Source organism: Ranitomeya variabilis, chromosome 2 (assembly GCF_051348905.1).
Source record: "Ranitomeya variabilis isolate aRanVar5 chromosome 2, aRanVar5.hap1, whole genome shotgun sequence".
NCBI classification, from domain to species: domain Eukaryota; kingdom Metazoa; phylum Chordata; class Amphibia; order Anura; family Dendrobatidae; genus Ranitomeya; species Ranitomeya variabilis.
Genome location: NC_135233.1, coordinates 1071902533 through 1071921521, shown reverse-complemented (window position 1 = coordinate 1071921521; position 18989 = coordinate 1071902533). Strand labels below are relative to the sequence as shown.

The window sequence follows — 18989 nt, the reverse complement described above, 5'->3', positions numbered from 1 at the left end:
CTCTGAATGTTTGCCCACATTAAAAGAAAACACTTATACTCACTTCCCTTTCCAGCGAAGTTTCAGGGGTGTCGGCACTTGCGTTCCTGGGGCTCATGTAAAGTTGTTATGTCATGTGACCCCTAGGTAATCAAGAAGAAGTGAGAGGCCAACAACAGCTCTATCTCCTCTTGATTACTTTTGTGTCCAAAGTTGGGGACAGTGATGCCAGTGCTGATTGGGCGCAAGGCTCACAAGTCATAATAACCTCACAGGAGCCCAGAGAACACAAATCCTGACACTGCTGGAACCGTGGCGGAATGGGAGGTGAATATAATTGTTTTCATTTTAATTGGGGCTAACATTCAGAGTGAGAAGTGGTTGTCCTAGGAGTGGAAGGTCCCTTTAATAATGAATTGAGAATTGAGCAAAATTATATATTCTTGAATATGTCACATGTCTTGCAGAATAGAATGTATCGTCTGTCTCCTTACTGTGTGTACCGTGACAAACATTGTGCAGCTGATGTTCAGTAGATGAGTAGCCTTTAGTGTACCTAGACTTTGTTCTGTCTAATTCCAGCCATTTGATTGAGGTCTATAGCCTCTTTTACTTTGCATTTGTTTTGATTTTGAAAGAATGGATTTAAGAAAATGTTCTTGTATTCTGTTCAGTGCGTACACATTTTCCAAGGTATAATCATAATTATAAATTTGATAATTCAGGATAAAATACCAAGAGGGTCCACCAAGCTCCCGAGACATGTGAATGCTACTGACGGTCTAACGACTATAATTACCCCCGTGGAGCATAGTTCGTAAGGTACAGTTGATTTCCATCTCCAGAGTCACTGGCCAACTTTCTCTGTCCCGTAGACAGTTAGCTTTTGATCAGTAAGGTCCTCTCTCAATCTCATATAGAGTGTAAACTCTTATGGTCAGCTTGATCCTCTATCTCCCCTCTACCCCTTATATATTTTCTGAACAATTACAAGTTTTCAAAAATTGAGATTCGTGCAAAGTTATTTGCCGCAAATTGAATTTTGTGAGAAAATTTACAAACTGGCAAATTCCAGTTTCACAAGATCTTCTCATGTTTAGTTATTTCCCTTAGCAGGGCACATCCTTACCACAATTCTGGTGTCTTAACCTACTGTACGAAACTGCTTCACCTATTTGCCACTGTTAACTGACAAAGAAATGGGATTTCAGGCAATTCCAACTTTCCTTGCATGTGGCAAGGGTGAAAATCAGAAAGTGTCTTTCACTCTGTCTGCACCTTAGTCTAACTTACCTTAAAATAATAGTGCAACTATTTGAAATATTACACAATAGGAAAAGTACATTAGAAAAATATAGTATAATCAAAAATGTTGGGAAAATACAATTATCTATGGCTAACCATGATGAAAAGTTTTGATTTCACCCCCCAAGTCAGTAAATACATGATGCCATGCACATCTCTATATAACTTCTGGATTAATGAGGGCAGAGGTGTTTCCAGGCTTTATTTCACAAGATTTGGTCTGCAGCTCTAACCCTGCATCTGAATACCCTGTTTGTGGCATGTTTCAGGCCCAATAATGATTCATCAAGTGAAGAAAAACCATGGAGGTCTTTGTCTCGATAGCTTAATCAGACATCCATGCATATCGGTCCATTCTTGGCTGCAGGTCTCCCAACTGGAGCGTGGTGGCTCCATGAGGCTGTCAAGCTCGGGTTGTGTATTGGTGTCCAAGATCAAAATGATATGCACAGATGTCTGAATGAACCCTAAGAGTGTAGCCATTATGTTTGTAGACTACTTAAAGTATCATGTACCTCCAAAATCCCTGTAGCTGTCAGAAAATATACAGTCTTTTTCTGCATCAAAAATTGTTTGTGGCACTCCATGCATTACGTTTATATATAGCAAATCATGAAAAATCAATTAAATTTTGATGATCTACAAGTCTTACCTCTTGAAATGATAAGTAAGGCTTCTGAACATCCAGAATAGGAATATTTCCGATTATTGGCCATGGCTTTGGACCAGGAGGATAATTCAGGTGAACATGTTCTTTCTTTTTATATATAACAGTTGTCAAAAAAATAAATGTTATGATGGACAAAAGAACTGTGACTGGATCGAGAGGCAACATGTCCTCAGAAGAACCTGTGGTGAAGAAATGAATCTTACATTATAATGAAACTTTAATAGTTGAGGGCATGTACCTTCCAAACCACAGTATTACGAAAGTTTTCATATCGAGACATGCATTTTATATCATATGGTGCAGCAGATCAACATACATTTACATAATGTTTTCATGAAGCTTTCAGATCCAGACATGCCTTTTTTGTCACCCACCCATTACATAAATGGTGGAGCGGGTCAACAAACAAGTACATAAATATTTTCTACTTATTCAAAGTTAATCTAATTTTGTAGAAAGTTGTTTCAGTGAACAAAACTCATTGGAAAACCAATTCTTGCTGTTTGACCCTTAGACAAATCAAAGGCTTTTCACTGACACTACATACTGTAGGGGTGTCATAGAACAGTTGACTCTTGGGTCCTCAAAATAAGAAAATATGTCTTGTTCGGTGACTTCATTGTACTAAACATTAAAGACGTAGAATGATGTAACTATTAGATGAGTATTTGGTCAGTGTATGATTTTCTGCAGTATTTCTGCACCTATTAAGTAAATTAGATTTCTAGTTTTTTTCATGGCATTTTTGAGTGCTTTTTTGTTTTTTTGTTTTTTCTCTTTTGGAATATCATGCTTTAAGTAAAGCTGCTTTGTTTTTCCTACTTCCTGGTGTTTGGCTTTGATAAATCTTAATAGATAAAGCTATGTGCATCATATTTAATGTATTTTTAGTGCATTTCCGAATGTAATGCAATTCTATGGGGAAAATCTGCATATAAAACTGAGCATAGCCATAATGAAGGAAAGGAGCGGATTCTTGGCATACCAACCAGGTGAAATAAAAAAAGTTTATTTAGCAATATGTAAAGTAAATGTTTTTCAGTCTAGAAAGGGTTACATGTCCAAAACTTGATGGAAACTGGCAAAAAACATCTCACCACTATAATAGCTTTATGGATATTACACCTAGATACTAAATATCCAAAAGGAAGGAACTAGAAAAATGATTTGTTTTATTTATATTAACTCTTTGTTTGCATAGTTGATGCATGTTAAATGTAGAGCTGAGCGAATATTTCAATGTTCGGTTCGGCTCACAATCGCCGAATTTGCAATATTTACTGATTTAGTCTATAGCCGAACATACACAGCTCAAAGGCCTGTGTTTCCCACGTTGTGTGACAGCGTGAGAAACATCGGCGTAGTGATTTTGATCGGCGGTGAAATCATTTTTTATTTTTGACAATCAGCCAGGCAAAACTCATAGCTGGGGGCTGCAACCCTGAGCTGTCAGCTTCACCAAGGTTGGTTATCAAGAATAGAGGGGTCCCCACTCCTTATTTTTAATTATTTAAATAAATAAATAATTTAAAAAAAATTGTGGAGTCCCCCCCATTTTTGACAACCAGCCTTGCTAAAGCAGACAGCTGGGGGTTGGCATTCTTAGGCTGGTAAGTCTAGATATTGGGCCCCCCAGCCTAAAAATAGCAGCCCACAGCTGCCCAGAAAGGCATATCTATTAGATGCGCCGATTCTGGCGCTTTTCCCGGCTCTTCCCACTTGCCCTGTAGTGGTCGCAAATGGGAATCATATTTGTTGGGATTGATGTCACCTTTGTAATGTCAGATGACATCAAGCCCACGGATTACTAATGGAAAGTCATCTGTAAGACACCTATCCATTACCAATCCTATAGTTACAAGGTAAATAAAGACACAGCCAGAATGAAGTCCTTTATTAGAAATAAGCCTAAACACAGTTTTCCATTTTATTTAAAAATAACAAACATAGTTATACTCACCTAACGCCTAGTTCCAACTAAGCCCTCGTTCTCCTGTAATAAAACTAAAATAAAAACAACAATATACCATACCTGTTGGTCGTTCTGTCCCACGCCTTAATCCATGTCTATGGATTAATAGTTTTCAACCTGGACGATGCCAAGATGCAATGGTCCAGGCTGAGAACCACTGGTGTATAAACTGCTGTGAGCACAGCCTCAATGACTAGCGGTGATGTCATCAAGGTTACCTCCAGTCAATGAGGCTGCGTTCCCAACAGGGATAAACAGCCGTGACCTCAGCATCGTGGGAAAAAGTCAGTCATGAGATCACCACAGTTCAAGCTCATTGACTTCACAGCAGATCAACGTGAGAATTTTGGTGCCCTCAGACAGGGAATAGCTGTTCACAGGCAGACACTGAGCACATGGTGCTCAGGGTCAGTGGAATGACAGGCAGTACGGACACATCATACATCCATGCAGCCTGCCATCTAGCATGAATGAAATGATAACCATGTGAATAGAATCACATTTTCATGGACTAACAGATGTTGCCCAAGCATATTTGCTTTGGTATAAACACCTGGGAACTCTCTTATATGCGCCAAATATCAAAACCTAAATGTTAAAAAAAAGTATAGCAATGTACATCTGAGAGACAGATTCCAAATTGGCCTATATCCACTGTATCAAAGAGTTTTATGAATATATTTCTTACATCAAGAGATTCTCCAACCCATATGGTGAATGTGCACACAAAAACTTTTGAGAACAAAGTGTGAGATAGTACTACCTGAGTGGGTTGGGGGACACTCACTTGGCACGGGATTAAAGCACACAGGAGAGGTTTTCTCACATAAATCAGTCTCTTTGGTTAATTAACTCCACATAAACCACATAACGTAAAGTTCTTATCATTACATCCACAAACATATCATGACTAACAGTCTGTCCATGTGGCAGATAAACCTCTCTGCCGTATATTACAACCCCCTTGTCTGAGGTTATCTTCCAGGAGCTCCGCTCCTCACGCTGACTCCTTGTCAGTCCTGGCTTTGCCAGCACAGAAGCCCTCCCAGGCTCTGTAGGTACATGGTTTCACCAGGTGCTTCCAGGAAGTCTCTACTCACAGGAGCTTCCAACACCGACCATCGAGGTCCACGGTCTCTCCACGTGCTCTTCAGGATCTCTCCACTCGCCGGAGCTTCCAACACAGACCTGACCTCTTTCAGGACCTACAACACAGACCATTCAGGCCCAAACACTATGAACCATGTGACCCACACCCTGGTCACATTACATAGTTGTAACCACTCCCATAGGTGGGAGGTGTGTGTTGCTAATTTGACCTGCCCAGCTCTGAAACTAGCCCTGCAAGCCTCCCTCTAAAACTAAGCAAATACTTGTGGTGCTACAGGTTCCAGAACAACATTACTGGCTTATAGAGCAGACTTCCTCTGCGACACATACCGGCCATTTACAATCCAGCCATGCTTTGTCTGATCACCACAGTTATACCCGTGACTGCCATGCATTCTTATGGCCTCAATATGCCTCCGTGCGAATTCTGAAGAGACCATGTGGTGCCCCCTATCTGTAACGGGCCACTCCATCATAAAAGCCTAATATCTAAGACTGTACCATGATGATTTTTTTTCTGAATACACACCAGAGGTTACAAAAAAGTACCGTATATACTCGAGTATAAGCCGAGATTTTCAGCCCAAATTTTTGGGCTGAAAGTGCCCCTCTCGGCTTATACTCGAGTCGTGATCGGTGGTGGGGTCGGCGGGTGAGCACTGTCATATACTTACCTAGTCCCGGCAATCCTGGCGCTCCCCCTGCCTGTCACACTGTCTTCGGTGCCGCAGCCTCTTCCCCTGAGCGGTCACGTGGGACCGCTCATTAGAGAAATGAATAGGCGGCTCCACCTCCCATAGGGGCGGAGCCGCCTATTCATTTCTCTAATGAAGCGGTGCCGGTGACCGCTGATAGAGAAAGAGGCTGCGGCACCGAAGACAGGCAGGGGGAAGGAGCGGGACGCCGGGAGCAGGTAAGTATGACATATTCACCTGTCCTCGTTCCACACGCCGGGCGTCGCGCCATCTTCCCGGCGTCTCTCCGCTCTGACTGTTCAGGCAGAGGGCGCGATGACGCATATAGTGTGCGCGCCGCCCTCTGCCTGATCAGTCAGTGCGGAGAGACGCCGGGAAGATGGCGCCGAGGAGCTGCAAGCAAGACAGGTGAGTATGTTTTTTTTTTTTTTTATTGCAGCAGCAGCAGCACAGCTATGGGGCAATAATGGACGGTGCAGCGCACTATATGGCACAGCTATGGGGCAATGGTGCAGAGCACTATATGGCACAGCTATGGGGCAATGGTGCAGAGCACTATATGGCACAGCTATGGGGCAATAATGGACGGTGCAGAGCACTATATGGCACAGCTATGGGGCAATGGTGCAGAGCACTATATGGCACAGCTATGGGGCAATGGTGCAGAGCACTATATGGCACAGCTATGGGGCAACGGTGCAGAGCATTATATATATGGCACAGCTATGGGGCAACGGTGCAGAGCACTATATGGCACAGCTATGGGGCAACGGTGCAGAGCATTATATATATATGGCACAGCTATGGTGCAACGGTGCAGAGCACTGTATATATGGCACAGCTATGGGGCAACGGTGCAGAGCATTGTATATATGGCACAGCTTTATGTGGAGTATCTATGGGGCAATGGTGCAGAGCATTGTATATATGGCACAGCTTTATGTGGAGCATCTATGGGGCCATAATGAACGGTGCAGAGCATTATATGTGGCACAGCTTTATGTGGAGCATCTATGGGGCCATAATGAACGGTATGGAGTATCTATTTTTAATTTTGAAATTCACCGGTAACTGCTGCATTTTCCACCCTAGGCTTATACTCGAGTCAATAAGTTTTCCCAGTTTTTTGTGGCAAAATTAGGGGGGTCGGCTTATACTCGGGTCGGCTTATACTCGAGTATATACGGTAATTTGTACTTTATGTTAAACACATATCTCCTTAACCCCTTCACCCCGAAGTCTGTTTTCACCTTCATGACCAAGCCAAATTTTACAATTCTGACCAGTGTCACTTTATGTGACTCTGGAAAGCGTCAAGGATCCCAGTGAATATGAGAGAGTTTGTATTTTCGTGACATATTGTATTTCATGATAGTGGTAAAATTTCTTCAATATGACTTGTGTTTGTGAAAAAATCGGAATTTTGGAGAAAATATAATAAATTTAGCAATTTTCAAATGTTTACTTTTTATGCCCTTAAATCACAATCATGCCACACAAAATAGTTAATAAATGACATTTCTCACATGTCTTCTTTACATAAGCACAATTTTTAAACTTTTTTTTAGTTAGGAAGTTAGAAGAGTTAAAATTTGATTGCCAACTTTTCATTTTCCAACATAATTTTCAAAACCATTTTTTTAGGGGCCAAATCACGTTTGAAGAAGTTATGAGGTGTCTACATGACAAAAAAATACCCAAAACCACATTCAATACATTTATTAACCCTTCAGGTGCTTTACAGGAATTTTTTGCAATGTGGAAGGAAAAAATAAACCTTTAACTTTTTCACAAAAAATGTAATTTAGACCCAAATTTCTTTATTTTCACAAAGGAAATAGGAAAAATGGACCCCAACATTTCTTGAGCAATTCCTTGATACCCCATATGTGAGGAAAAAGTACTGTTTGGGTGCATGGCAGGGCTTGGAAGGGAAGGAGCACAGTTAGACTTTTTGAACACAAAATTGGCTAGAATCATTAGTGGATGCCATGTCGCGCTTGGATAGCCCTTAATGTTCCTAAAAACTACAAAACCCCCACAAGCGGCACCATTTTGGAAAATAGACCCCTCATGGAATCTATATAGATGTTTAAACCCCCAGATGCTTAACAGAAGTTTGTAACGTTAACCTGTGAAAATCAAAAATCAAATTTTTCCGACAAAAATGCTATTTTAGCCCCATTTTTTTTAATTTCATAAGGAATACAGGAGAAATTTCTCCTTAGTATGCTGATACCCAATATGTGGATTAGAAAACTATTGTTTGGGCACACGGCAGGACTCCATTTGACTTTTGAAATTTGCAGGAATCATTAGTGGCCTCCATTCCCCTATTTGGAGAACCCCTCATGTGCCTAAACAGTGGAAACCCCACATAAGTGACCCCAATTTTGGAAACAAGACCCTTTAAGGAATGTAACTAGATGTGTGGTGAGCACCTTGAACCCCAAGGTGCTTTACAGAAGTTTATAATGTTGAGCTGTGAAAATAAACAAATCACATGCCATATGTGGAGTCGGGAAGGAATTTTTTTCCCCAATGTGGAGCTTACTCTTTGCCACATGGGTTTTCTTGCCTTCCTCTGGATCAACATGTTAGGGCATGTTAGGCTATGGGTTGAACTGGATGGACTTAAAGTCTTCTTTCAACCTTAATAACTATGTTACTATAATAATTGGAAGGGGCAATATGTGCTCATGGGTAGAGATGTTAGTGCATGAATGAGGTTAGAGTCGATCTCTTCACGCAGTGTGTATATCTCTGCGTATGGATTGCCATATTTTGAGAGCATGATGCCTTCACATATTTCCATGAGGCTGTCACACTCGAGTCGGGAGAATCATGGTCAGTTTGTGTATTGAGTTCCAAGATCAGAGCGATGTGTACGGACTTCTGAACAAGCCCTAAGAGTGTAACCAATATGTTTGTATACCACATAAAGTATCATGTACCTCCAAAATTCCTTCACCTGTGAGAAAAATACACTCCATGCATTCCTTTTATGTACAGTAAATCATGAGACACCTATAAATGTTGATGATCTTTAGATCTTAGCTTCTGAAATGATAAGTAAGGTTTCTGAATATTCAGGTTGAGAATATTTCCGACTATTGGCCATGGCTTTGGACCAGGAGGATAATTTGGGTGAACATGTTCCTTCTGTTTATGTATAACAATTGCCAGGAAAATAAATGTTGTGAGAAACAAAAGAACTGTGACTGGATCAAGGGGCCACATGTCCTCAGAAGAACCTGCGGTGGAGAAAGAAGTCTCACATTACAGTGAAAGGTTTATAGCTGAAGGCATGCATCTTCCAAACCACTGATGATGACAGGATTAAGATTTGAGATTCAGACATGCCTTTTATATCGTATGGTGGAGGGGATCAACAAACATTTACATAATGTTTTCATCAAGATTTCAGGTTCAGACTTAGACATGTCTCTTATGTAACCCACATGTTACAAAAATGGTGGAACAGATCAACAAACCTTTACGTGATTATTTTTACTTCTTCAAAGTTTATCTATTTTTATAGAAAGTTCTTTCAGTGAACAAAACTCATTAAAAAAACAATTATTGATGTTTGATCCTTAGACAGATCAAAGGTTTTCCACTGACATTACATATGTCAAAGAAGAGTTCACTCTTGGTTCCTCAAAAGAAGAAAATAAGTCTCGTCCGGATACTTCATTGTTCTAAACTTTGCCAATGTAGAATGTAACTCTTAGATGAGTATTTGATCAGTTTATGATTTTCTGCAGCATTTCTGCACACATTATGTAAATTAGATTATTTGCTTTTTTTTTCATAGCATTTTTTCAGTGCTTTTCTTTTACTTGCTTTTTTTTCTCTTTTGGTATTTCATGCTTTCAGTTAAGCTGCTTTGTTTTTCATACTTCCCTGTATTTGACTTCAACAAAACTTAATTGATTACGTTATGTACTAATCATATTTAATGTGGTTTTAGTGCATTTCCATATCTAATGCAATTCTATGGGGAAAATATGCACATAAAACTCTGCCTACCTCAAAAGAAAATGACAGTAAGCACCAAATATTAAAACTTACCTGTCCACATGTCTACACATAATAACAGATGGGTCTGCCCCATTTGACTTCTGGGTCTCCAAATTGGACACATGGCCTAAGCTTGCCCATTATACTTTGGATGTGCTGTACTATCGGAACAAATGTTTAGCACAGCAGGGGTGTTATCACAGACAGGAGCATCCACCTGTTCCTAGCCAACGTGGGGAAGCCAAAATCCTTTAAAATGAACTAGGCATGGATCTCACATGACTTGTCCAAATCTTTGGATGACTAAACAAGTATTACAGCTGCACCCAGCCTGTCTTCAACTTTATTTGCCATTCATTTTATTTGGGGGACTCCTCCTCAAATAAAAAAAAAAATACTGTGTTGGCTACCTCCTCCTTTGCCTCTTCCACCTGTACCACCACATGCACCTCCTCCTCCACTTGGACCTGTTCCTCTTGGTTTAAGATTCTTATTTTTTATTCCTACTATGCATTTCTACTATGCTTAGCTTAGGGACAGGACGCAGTTGTACTGAGGGACAGTGAATGAAACCAAGAAAAAAATGCGGCAGCACTCACAAGGAAGTGTGGTCCAATCCTTTATTGAAGCATATTCATAGCCGCGTCTTCACGGCTCGGGGGAGTGCAGGAGAGAGGAGGTGAGCAGGAGTGACGACGATCGTTTCGCGCTGAAGCAGACCTGTTGAAGCGCTGCTTCAGCGCGAAACAATCGTCGTCACTCCGGCTCACCTCCTCTCTCCTGCACTCCCCCGAGCCGTGAAGACGCGGCTATGAATATGCTTCAATAAAAGATTGGACCACACTTCCTGGTGAGTGCTGCCGCATTTTTTTCTTGGTTTCATTCATTGTTCCACTGTTTCCATGCGAGCACCTCCAGTTCTGACGTCGGACTCTCCGTTCACATTACATGTGAACCACGGTTCACTCCAGGGAAGCTAGGCTGTGCAGCACCATTTTTTTCTTTTTTCTTGATGTACTGAGGGACAGTATTAGGTTTTGCGTGTTTGCAGTTTTACAAAAACACTGTCGATGTGTACTCTGCACCTGTGTCTGTGAGACTACCGTGTGTAGACTCTGTGTGTATTATTGAATCCATATCTGTGGAAGTAAGGTGCCTTTAAGCCGCTATGTGTATTCTTGATCTCATATCTGTGGAAGTAGTTTACGAAAAGCCGCTGTGTGTTTTATTTAACCCATATCTGTGAGAGTCCTATGCCTTTAAGCTGCTGTGTGAACTCTGCAACCCTGCCTGTTGGGGTAGTGTGGTCCATTGCCTGTTTGTGAAATTTGATATCAGCTTCTGTGGGATAAAAGTGGAAACATACTTTGTGGGTGAAATTTGTTATTAACTTCTGTGGGGGTACTGTGCCCAAAAGCCTCTGTGTTCTCTGCAGCTGTGTCTGTACGAGTAGTGTGCCTAAAAAATAAATTTCTTCTACCTTTGGGGCCAGGCCTAAAGTCCGTTAAGGGATTTAACTAATTCCAGTTACGGAGTGTCTATATTGTTATGGATGGCTATTCTGTCAGACAGTTTGAGGGTACAGCAAGGAGGGGACAGTATGCAGAAAGAGCAGGAGGGACAGTATAGAGATTTGGTGACAACACAGTGTGATGGGACAGTGTGAAGAGGGGGCCCAGTATGAAAAGAGATCAGCATACTGTCTGACAATTAAGATGGGGACAGTGTGGTGGTTATAGCTAATCAGTAATGACAGAATTTCAGTTGTAGCTAATAAAACTTAATAGTGTGGTGGTTCTATATAATCATGGAGGACATGGAATCGGTCATGCTAATGAAGACAGACATAGTGGTCATAGCTAACAAAGTAGAACAGTGTAACGGCTATAGCGGATAAGGGTGAACAATAGCGGCTATAGTTCATAAGGATCGACAGTGTAAAGGCAATATTTTATAGGACATATAAGTGTGGAAGACATGTGCCTTAAGAGGGACATTGTGGGAGGTCATATTTTGTGCAGGGAGCACAATAAGGCACAATTATTTATTCAAAGTCACAGAATGGGGAAATATTAGTATACAGGGACATTATAAGCATTCGAATGACAGTTACTTTTAAGGTCATCGTATTGGGGTGTGCTGCAAAAGACCAAAGAAGATGGAAGACTGCAGGGACAAGCTGTGGATGTAAAATCTCATCATGGCATCTAGAAAAGATGGGTAAGAGCTAGTGATGGACGAGAACTAAAATGTTCAGGTGCTCGTTGCTCGGGTTGAGCAATTTGTAAAACTCGTGTACTCGGCCAGAACAACAAGCCCAATGTACTGTAAGTCTATGGGAAACCCGAGCATTTTAACCACCCGGGGGTCCTTTTAAGGTATAAAAACATCTGAAAATTATGGAAACACTGCTCAAATGACACGGGAACATCACGCCATTTGTACAGGTGCACTAAAAAAGATACAAAACCGAAACCCAAATGGATTTTGCTTGGAAATATGTTAAGGTACAGTACATCCTTTGCAGGGTAATGACTTGTATAAAAGGCAAAATAATTAACTCCAAACAAAAATGTTCCTGAGTGGCTGGGCTGCCAACAATTAGGACGCACCCCAACACACCTTTCACGAGAGGTACAGGAGGGCTGAAAAAAATGTTGCATTGAATGCAAGGCCTGGCCTGCCCCGAAGTTACATGCAGTCCAATATACCTTACAGCAGACGTACTTTACTGCCTCATGACAAAATTGTTCCCATTAGAAAAAAGTGTGTCTCCCATACTGTTTGCTTATGCACTGAATGCAAGGCCTGCCCTGCACCAATGTTACATGCACTCCTATAACAATTTGAAACCACGTACTGGATGACCACATGAAACAAAAGTTCCCATTATTTTTTTTTTTTATTACCATAAATTTTGTCCATGAAGTGAATGCAAGGCCTGGCCGTAATTTGCACGCACCTTAATCCCCCTTGAAAGAAACGTGGAGGAGGGTCTCATAAAAAATTTTTAACATTACAAATGAGCGCTTCACCTATACTTGGAATGTCCATACACAAAGTGTATGGGCTGACAGACATTTCCTCCTGGGGGGTACACATCAACATAATGTGTACATTTTTTTTAGGGGCATCATAAAAACCTTGGAAAACAGTAACGTGGTTTCCTACACAGTTGCTGCTGGAAAGGTGCAGGTTTTTTAGTAAAAATATGATGGTCTAATCGTTGGATCAAGTGATCAGGAAAGGGGCATAGAGATGGCAGGAATGGGAACGTACAGAATTAATAACAGCGGTGGCTATGGGAGGTATGTGATCCAGGATACAGCCTACAATGATTATTCGTTTATCCACCACCAATTACCAGAATGTGTTTCATGCCCGTCAGAAGATCGATGTCACAGATGCACGTGTGAAGCTCGGCATAAAAAATGCCCATAAACAATATATTGCCAAAGACGCACGTGTACGTATAAAGGGCAAAGTGCAACATGTTTGTGAGATGCTGAATTAGAGAAAGCAGATCAGGGTTGCAGGGAAGGCAAACAAACTGATGGATGCTCGTGAAAAACTAAGTTTAAAGAGGAGTGCACCATCCGTAACTATCAACACATCCGTGGCACAAGGTTCTTCCTCTTCACCCATGCATATTACCAATAATATCAAAATGTCAGTCGAAAATTATTTGTTCTAGTGTAACGAACACTGTTAAAGCAATGCCACTAACGTAGATAACCACGAGCCTGGGAAACACCAGATTTCCTCTTTACAAGGTATGGACGATGATGGTATTGATGACAACTTGGAACTTTACCACATCCCCACCAAGAAGATGAAGGTCACAGCTGCAAACAATGTGCAAAAAAGGCAATGAATGTCTGGAAATTGATTTTCTCTTGGGAAAACTTTACCTCTTACTAAAGTGGTACAGAATGATGCATACACAGCTCTCTTGTCTACTCAGCTTGACATGGTTGAAAGATGATGTATTCCGTTTTGTCTATGTCCACTTTTTGAACGCGAGCAGAAAAGAAGGATGAAATAGCGGGAAGACGTGTGATTTTGGTCAGTAAGAGGTGATGTCAGGTACAGATAGGTAGATCTTTGTGTCATCGGTGTACTGATGATATAGCAAACCACGCCATTACATGAGCTGTCCCAGGCCGGAGGTGTAGATGGAGAAGAGTAGGGGTCCTAGAACTGAGCCTTGGGAAACACTGAAAGACGAGGGTTGAGGTGAGGAGGTGGTGTGGAAGATGAAGACACTGAATGTTTCCGTAACAGTCTGGTTGTTTTTTAAAGACTCTGCCAGTAACCCCAAAAAAGCCATTTGCACCACCGGTCATGCCTGCATCAGTAGGGGTAGCAAAACTACCAGCCTATCCACCACCAGCATGATCAAGCACAGGGCAGCAAAGCACCGAACACCAGGTTCCATGATCAGTGTCTGTGGGTGATACCACTGCTTCTTCCGCAGTTGTACGTGCAAACTAATCCCTTGTCCATGGGGCATGCAAAGATGCCTCCTACCCTGCATCTGTAGTTGCACACAAACTCAACTAGCACCATCAACAAGCATGTCCTTATCACAGTGCAGCATTTAGTTGTCCATACCCCAGTCCTTGGAACGCAAGTGGAAATACGGAGCCAAAGCCACTCAGGCCACAGTACTAAATTCCCACATTTCTCATCTGCTTTTGCTTAAAATGGAGACAGAAGCTTTCCGCAACCTGATGGCAGCGACCGTCACAAGGTACTCGGTCCCCACCTGCCACAATTTCTCCTGGTCTGCCGGCACGGCATTACACAAGCAAGCACGTGTCCCACAAGAGTACCTGGGCCCTCAACAATGCTGTTACTGGAAAGTGCACCTAACCACGGACACATGGACAAGTGCTTGTGGGCAGGTACGGTACATCTTGCTGGCGGCACACTGGGTTAGCGTAGTGGAAGCCATGACCCAGTCGGACATTGGGAGACCATGTATGGAGGAGACAGGTTGTGGAAGGATTTGTTTGTCATAGTTAGGGTTTTGAACTGTAGCCTCTGGGCAATAGGAAGGCAGTGAAGGGCCTGGCATTGAGGAGATGCTGGGGAATAACAGAGGGACAGTTGGATTACTCAGGCAGCAGAGTTTAGGATAGAAGAAATATGAATGGCACTGAGAAAAAACGCTCTTAGTACTCACTGTTAGAGGATGAATGAGCTCTGAATCACGGACACATTCCAGAAACCTTCACCTTGCTGGAGGTGCTTGCTATGAAGAAGGTGCATACAGAGTCCAATAAAACAAGAAAAAAGCAGCAGCACTCCAATTATTGGTGAAAAAAAAACATCCTTAGTCCTTTATTACATAATAGACAAGGTATTGTGGGTAAAACAAGTGAAGATTATGCAGGCAATAGGACGACGGCCGTTTCACGCAATAAGCGCTTCCACGGGTCCAGATACAGAGAATGGTAAGTCAGTTCTTTTAAATACACACATGTGATCACATTTGCATAAAATTAAAAATCATGAAAAACACATGCGGCGATGTCAGCATAACATACAACAAGAATGTGCATTTAACCCCTTTCTGACATATGACGTACTATCCCGTCGAGGTGGGCCCGTATGACCACCGACGGGATAGTACGTCATATGCGATCGGCCGCGCTCACGGGGGGAGCGCCGCCGATCGCGGCCGGGTGTCAGCTGCATATCGCAGCTGACAACCGGCACTATGTGCCAGAAGCGGTCACGGACTGCCCCCGGCACATTAACCCCCGGCACACCGCGATCAAACATGATCGCGGTGTGCCGCTGGTATAGGGAAGCATCGCGCAGGGAGGGGGCTCCCTGCGTGCTTCCCTGAGACCCCCGAAGCAACGCGATGTGATCGCGTTGCTCCGAGGGTCTCCTGCCTCCTTCCTCGCTGCAGGTCCTGGATCCAAGATGGCCGCGGCATCCGGGTCCTGCAGGGAGGGAGGTGGCTTACCGAGTGCCTGCTCAGAGCAAGCGCTTGGTAAGCCTGCAGCCCTGCACAGCAGATCGCCGATCTGACAGAGTGCTGTGCACACTGTCAGATCACCGATCTGTAATGTCCCCCCCGGGACAAAGTAAAAAAGTTAAAAAAAAAATTCTCCACATGTGTGTAAAAAAAAAAAAAAAAATCCTAAATAAAGAAAAAAATATTATTCCCATAAATACATTTCTTTAAAAAAAAAAAAAACAATAAAAGTACACATATTTAGTATCGCCGCGTCCGTAACGACCCAACCTATAAAACTGCCCCACTAGTTAACCCCTTCAGTAAACACCGTAAGAAAAAAAAAAAAAACGAGGCAAAAAACAACGCTTTATTATCATACCGCCGAACAAAAAGTGGAATAACACATGATCAAAAAGACAGATATAAATAACCATGGTACCGCTGAAAACGTCATCTTGTCCCGCAAAAAAGAAGCTGCCATACAGCATCATCAGCAAAAAAGTAAAAAAGTTATAGTCCTGAGAATAAAGCGATACCAAAATAATTTTTTTTTCTATAAAATAGTTTTTATCGTATAAAAGCGCCAAAACATAAAAAAATGATATAAATGAGATATCGCTGTAATCGTACTGACCTGACGAATAAAACTGCTTTATCAATTTTACCAAACGTGGAACGGTATAAACGCCTCCCCCAAAAGAAATTCATGAATAGCTGGATTTTGATCATTCTGCCTCACAAAAATCGGAATAAAAAGCGATCAAAAAAATGTCACGTGCCCGAAAATTTCACCAATGAAAACGTCAACTCGTCCCGCAAAAAACAAGATCTCACATGACTCTGTGGATCAAAATATGGAAAAATTATAGCTCTCAAAATGTAGTAACGCAAAAAATATTTTTTGCAATAAAAAGCGTTTTTCAGTGTGTGACGGCTGCCAATCATAAAAATCCGCTAAATAACCCACTATAAAAGTAAATCAAACCCCCCTTCATCACCCCCTTAGTTAGGGAAAAATAAAAAAAAATGTATTTATTTCCATTTTCCCATTAGGGTTAGGGCTAGGGTTAGGGCTAGGGTTAGGGTTAGGGTTAGGGTTGGGGCTAGGGTTAGGGCTAGGGTTGGGGCTAGGGTTAGGGCTAGTGTTAGGGCTACAATTAGGGTTGGGGCTAAAGTTAGGGTTAGGGTTTGGATTACATTTACGGTTGGGAATAGGGTAGGGTGTGTCTGGGTTAGAGGTGTGGTTAGGGTTACTGTTGGGATTAGGGTAAGGGGTGTGTTTGGATTAGGGTATCAGTTATAATTGGGGGGTTTCCACTGTTTAGACACATCAGGGGCTCTCCAAATGGGACATGGCATCCGATCTCAATTCCAGCCAATTCTGCGTTGAAAAAGTAAAACAGTGCTCCTTCCCTTCAGAGCTCTCCCGTGCGCCCAAACAGGGGTTCACCCCAACATATGGGGTATCGGCGTACTCAGGACAAATTGGATATCATCTCTTGTGGTCCAATTTCTCCTGCTACCCTTGGGAAAATACAAAACTGGGGGCTAAAAAATAAGTTTGGTGGGAAAAAAAGATTTTTTATTTTCACGGCTCTGCGTTGTAAACTGTAGTGAAACACTTGGGGGTTCAAAGTTCTCACAACACATCTAGATAAGTTCCTTGGGGGGTCTAGTTTCCAATATGGGGTCACTTGTGGGGGGTTTGTACTGTTTGGGTACATCAGGGGCTCTGCAAATGCAATGTGACGCCTGCAGACCAATCCATTTAAGTCTGCATTCCAAATGGCGCTCCTTCCCTTCCGAGCTCTGTCATGCGCCCAAACAGTGGTTCCCCCCCACATATGGGGTATCAGCGTACTCAGGACAAATTGGACAACAACTTTTGGGGTCCAATTTATCCTGATACCCTTGTGAAAATACAAAACTGGGGGCTAAAAAATCATTTTTGTGAAAAAAAAAAGAATTTTTATTTTCACGGCTCTGCGCTATAAACTGTAGTGAAACACTTGGGGGTTCAAAGCTCTCAAAACACATCTAGATAAGTTCCATAGGGGGTCTACTTTCCAAAATGGTGTCACTTGTGGGGTTTTTTAATGTTTAGGCACATCAGGGGCTCTCCAAACGCAACATGGCATCCCATCTTAATTCCAGTCAATTTTGCATTGAAAAGTAAAATAGCGCTCCTTCCCTTCCGAGCTCTGCTATGCGCCCAAACAGTGGTTTACCCCCACATATGGGGTATCGACGTACTCAGGACAAATTGCACAACAACTTTTGTGGTCTAATTTCTTCTCTTACCCTTGGGGAAATAAAAAAATGGGGCGAAAAGATCATTTTTGTGAAAAAATATGATTTTGTATTTTTACGGCTCTGCATTATAAACTTCTGTGAAGCACTTGTTGGGTCAAAGTGCTCAACACACATCTAGATAAGTTCCTTAAGGGGTCTACTTTCCAAAATGGTGTCACTTGTGCTGGGTTTCAATGTTTAGGCACATCATGGGCTCTCCAAATGCAACATGGCGTCCCATCTCAATTCCAGTCAATTTTGCATTGAAAAGTCAAATGGCGCTCCTTCCCTTCCGAGCTCTGCCATGCGCCCAAACAATGGTTTACACCCACATATGGGGTATTAGCGTACTCAGGACAAATTGCACGACAATTTTTGGGGTCCAAATTCTTCCCTTACCCTTGGGAAAATAAAAAATTGGTGGCGAAAAATCATTTTTGTGAAAAAATATGATTTTTTATTTTTACGGCTCTGCATTATAAACTTCTGTGAAGCACTTGTTGGGTCAAAGTGCACACCACACATCTTGATAAGTTCCTTAGGGGGTCTACTTTCCAAAATGTTGTCACTTGTGGGGGGTTTCAATGTTTAGGCACATCATGGACTCTCCAAATGCAACATGGCGTCCCATCTCAATTCCAGTCAATTTTGCATTGAAAAGTCAAATGGCGCTCCTTTCCTTCCGAGCTCTGCCATGCACCCAAACAGTGGTTTACCCCCACATATGGGGTATCAGCGTACTCAGGACAAATTGTACAACAAGTTTTGGGGTCCATTTTCTCCTGTTACCCTTGGTAAAATAAAACAAATTGGAGCTGAAATAAATTTTGTGTGAAAAAAAGTTAAATGTTTATTTTTATTTAAACATTCCAAAAATTTCTGTGAAACACCTGAATGGTTAATAAACTTCTTGAAAGTTTTTTTGAGTAGCTTGAGGGATGCAGTTTTTAGAAAGGTGTCACACTTGGG

At 42.0% G+C, this 18989-nt stretch overlaps 1 protein-coding gene across 1 annotated transcript in view; it reads right to left on the bottom strand.

The window, feature by feature from the left end:
* Positions 1-18989, bottom strand: part of LOC143808676 (cytochrome P450 2C5-like) — a 230925-nt gene that overhangs the window by 182611 nt on the left and 29325 nt on the right. Inside the window, exon 2 of the mRNA XM_077291580.1 lies at positions 1937-2133. Within this exon, the coding sequence (XP_077147695.1) occupies positions 1937-2133 (197 nt within the window). The remainder of the gene's footprint in view (positions 1-1936; positions 2134-18989) is intronic.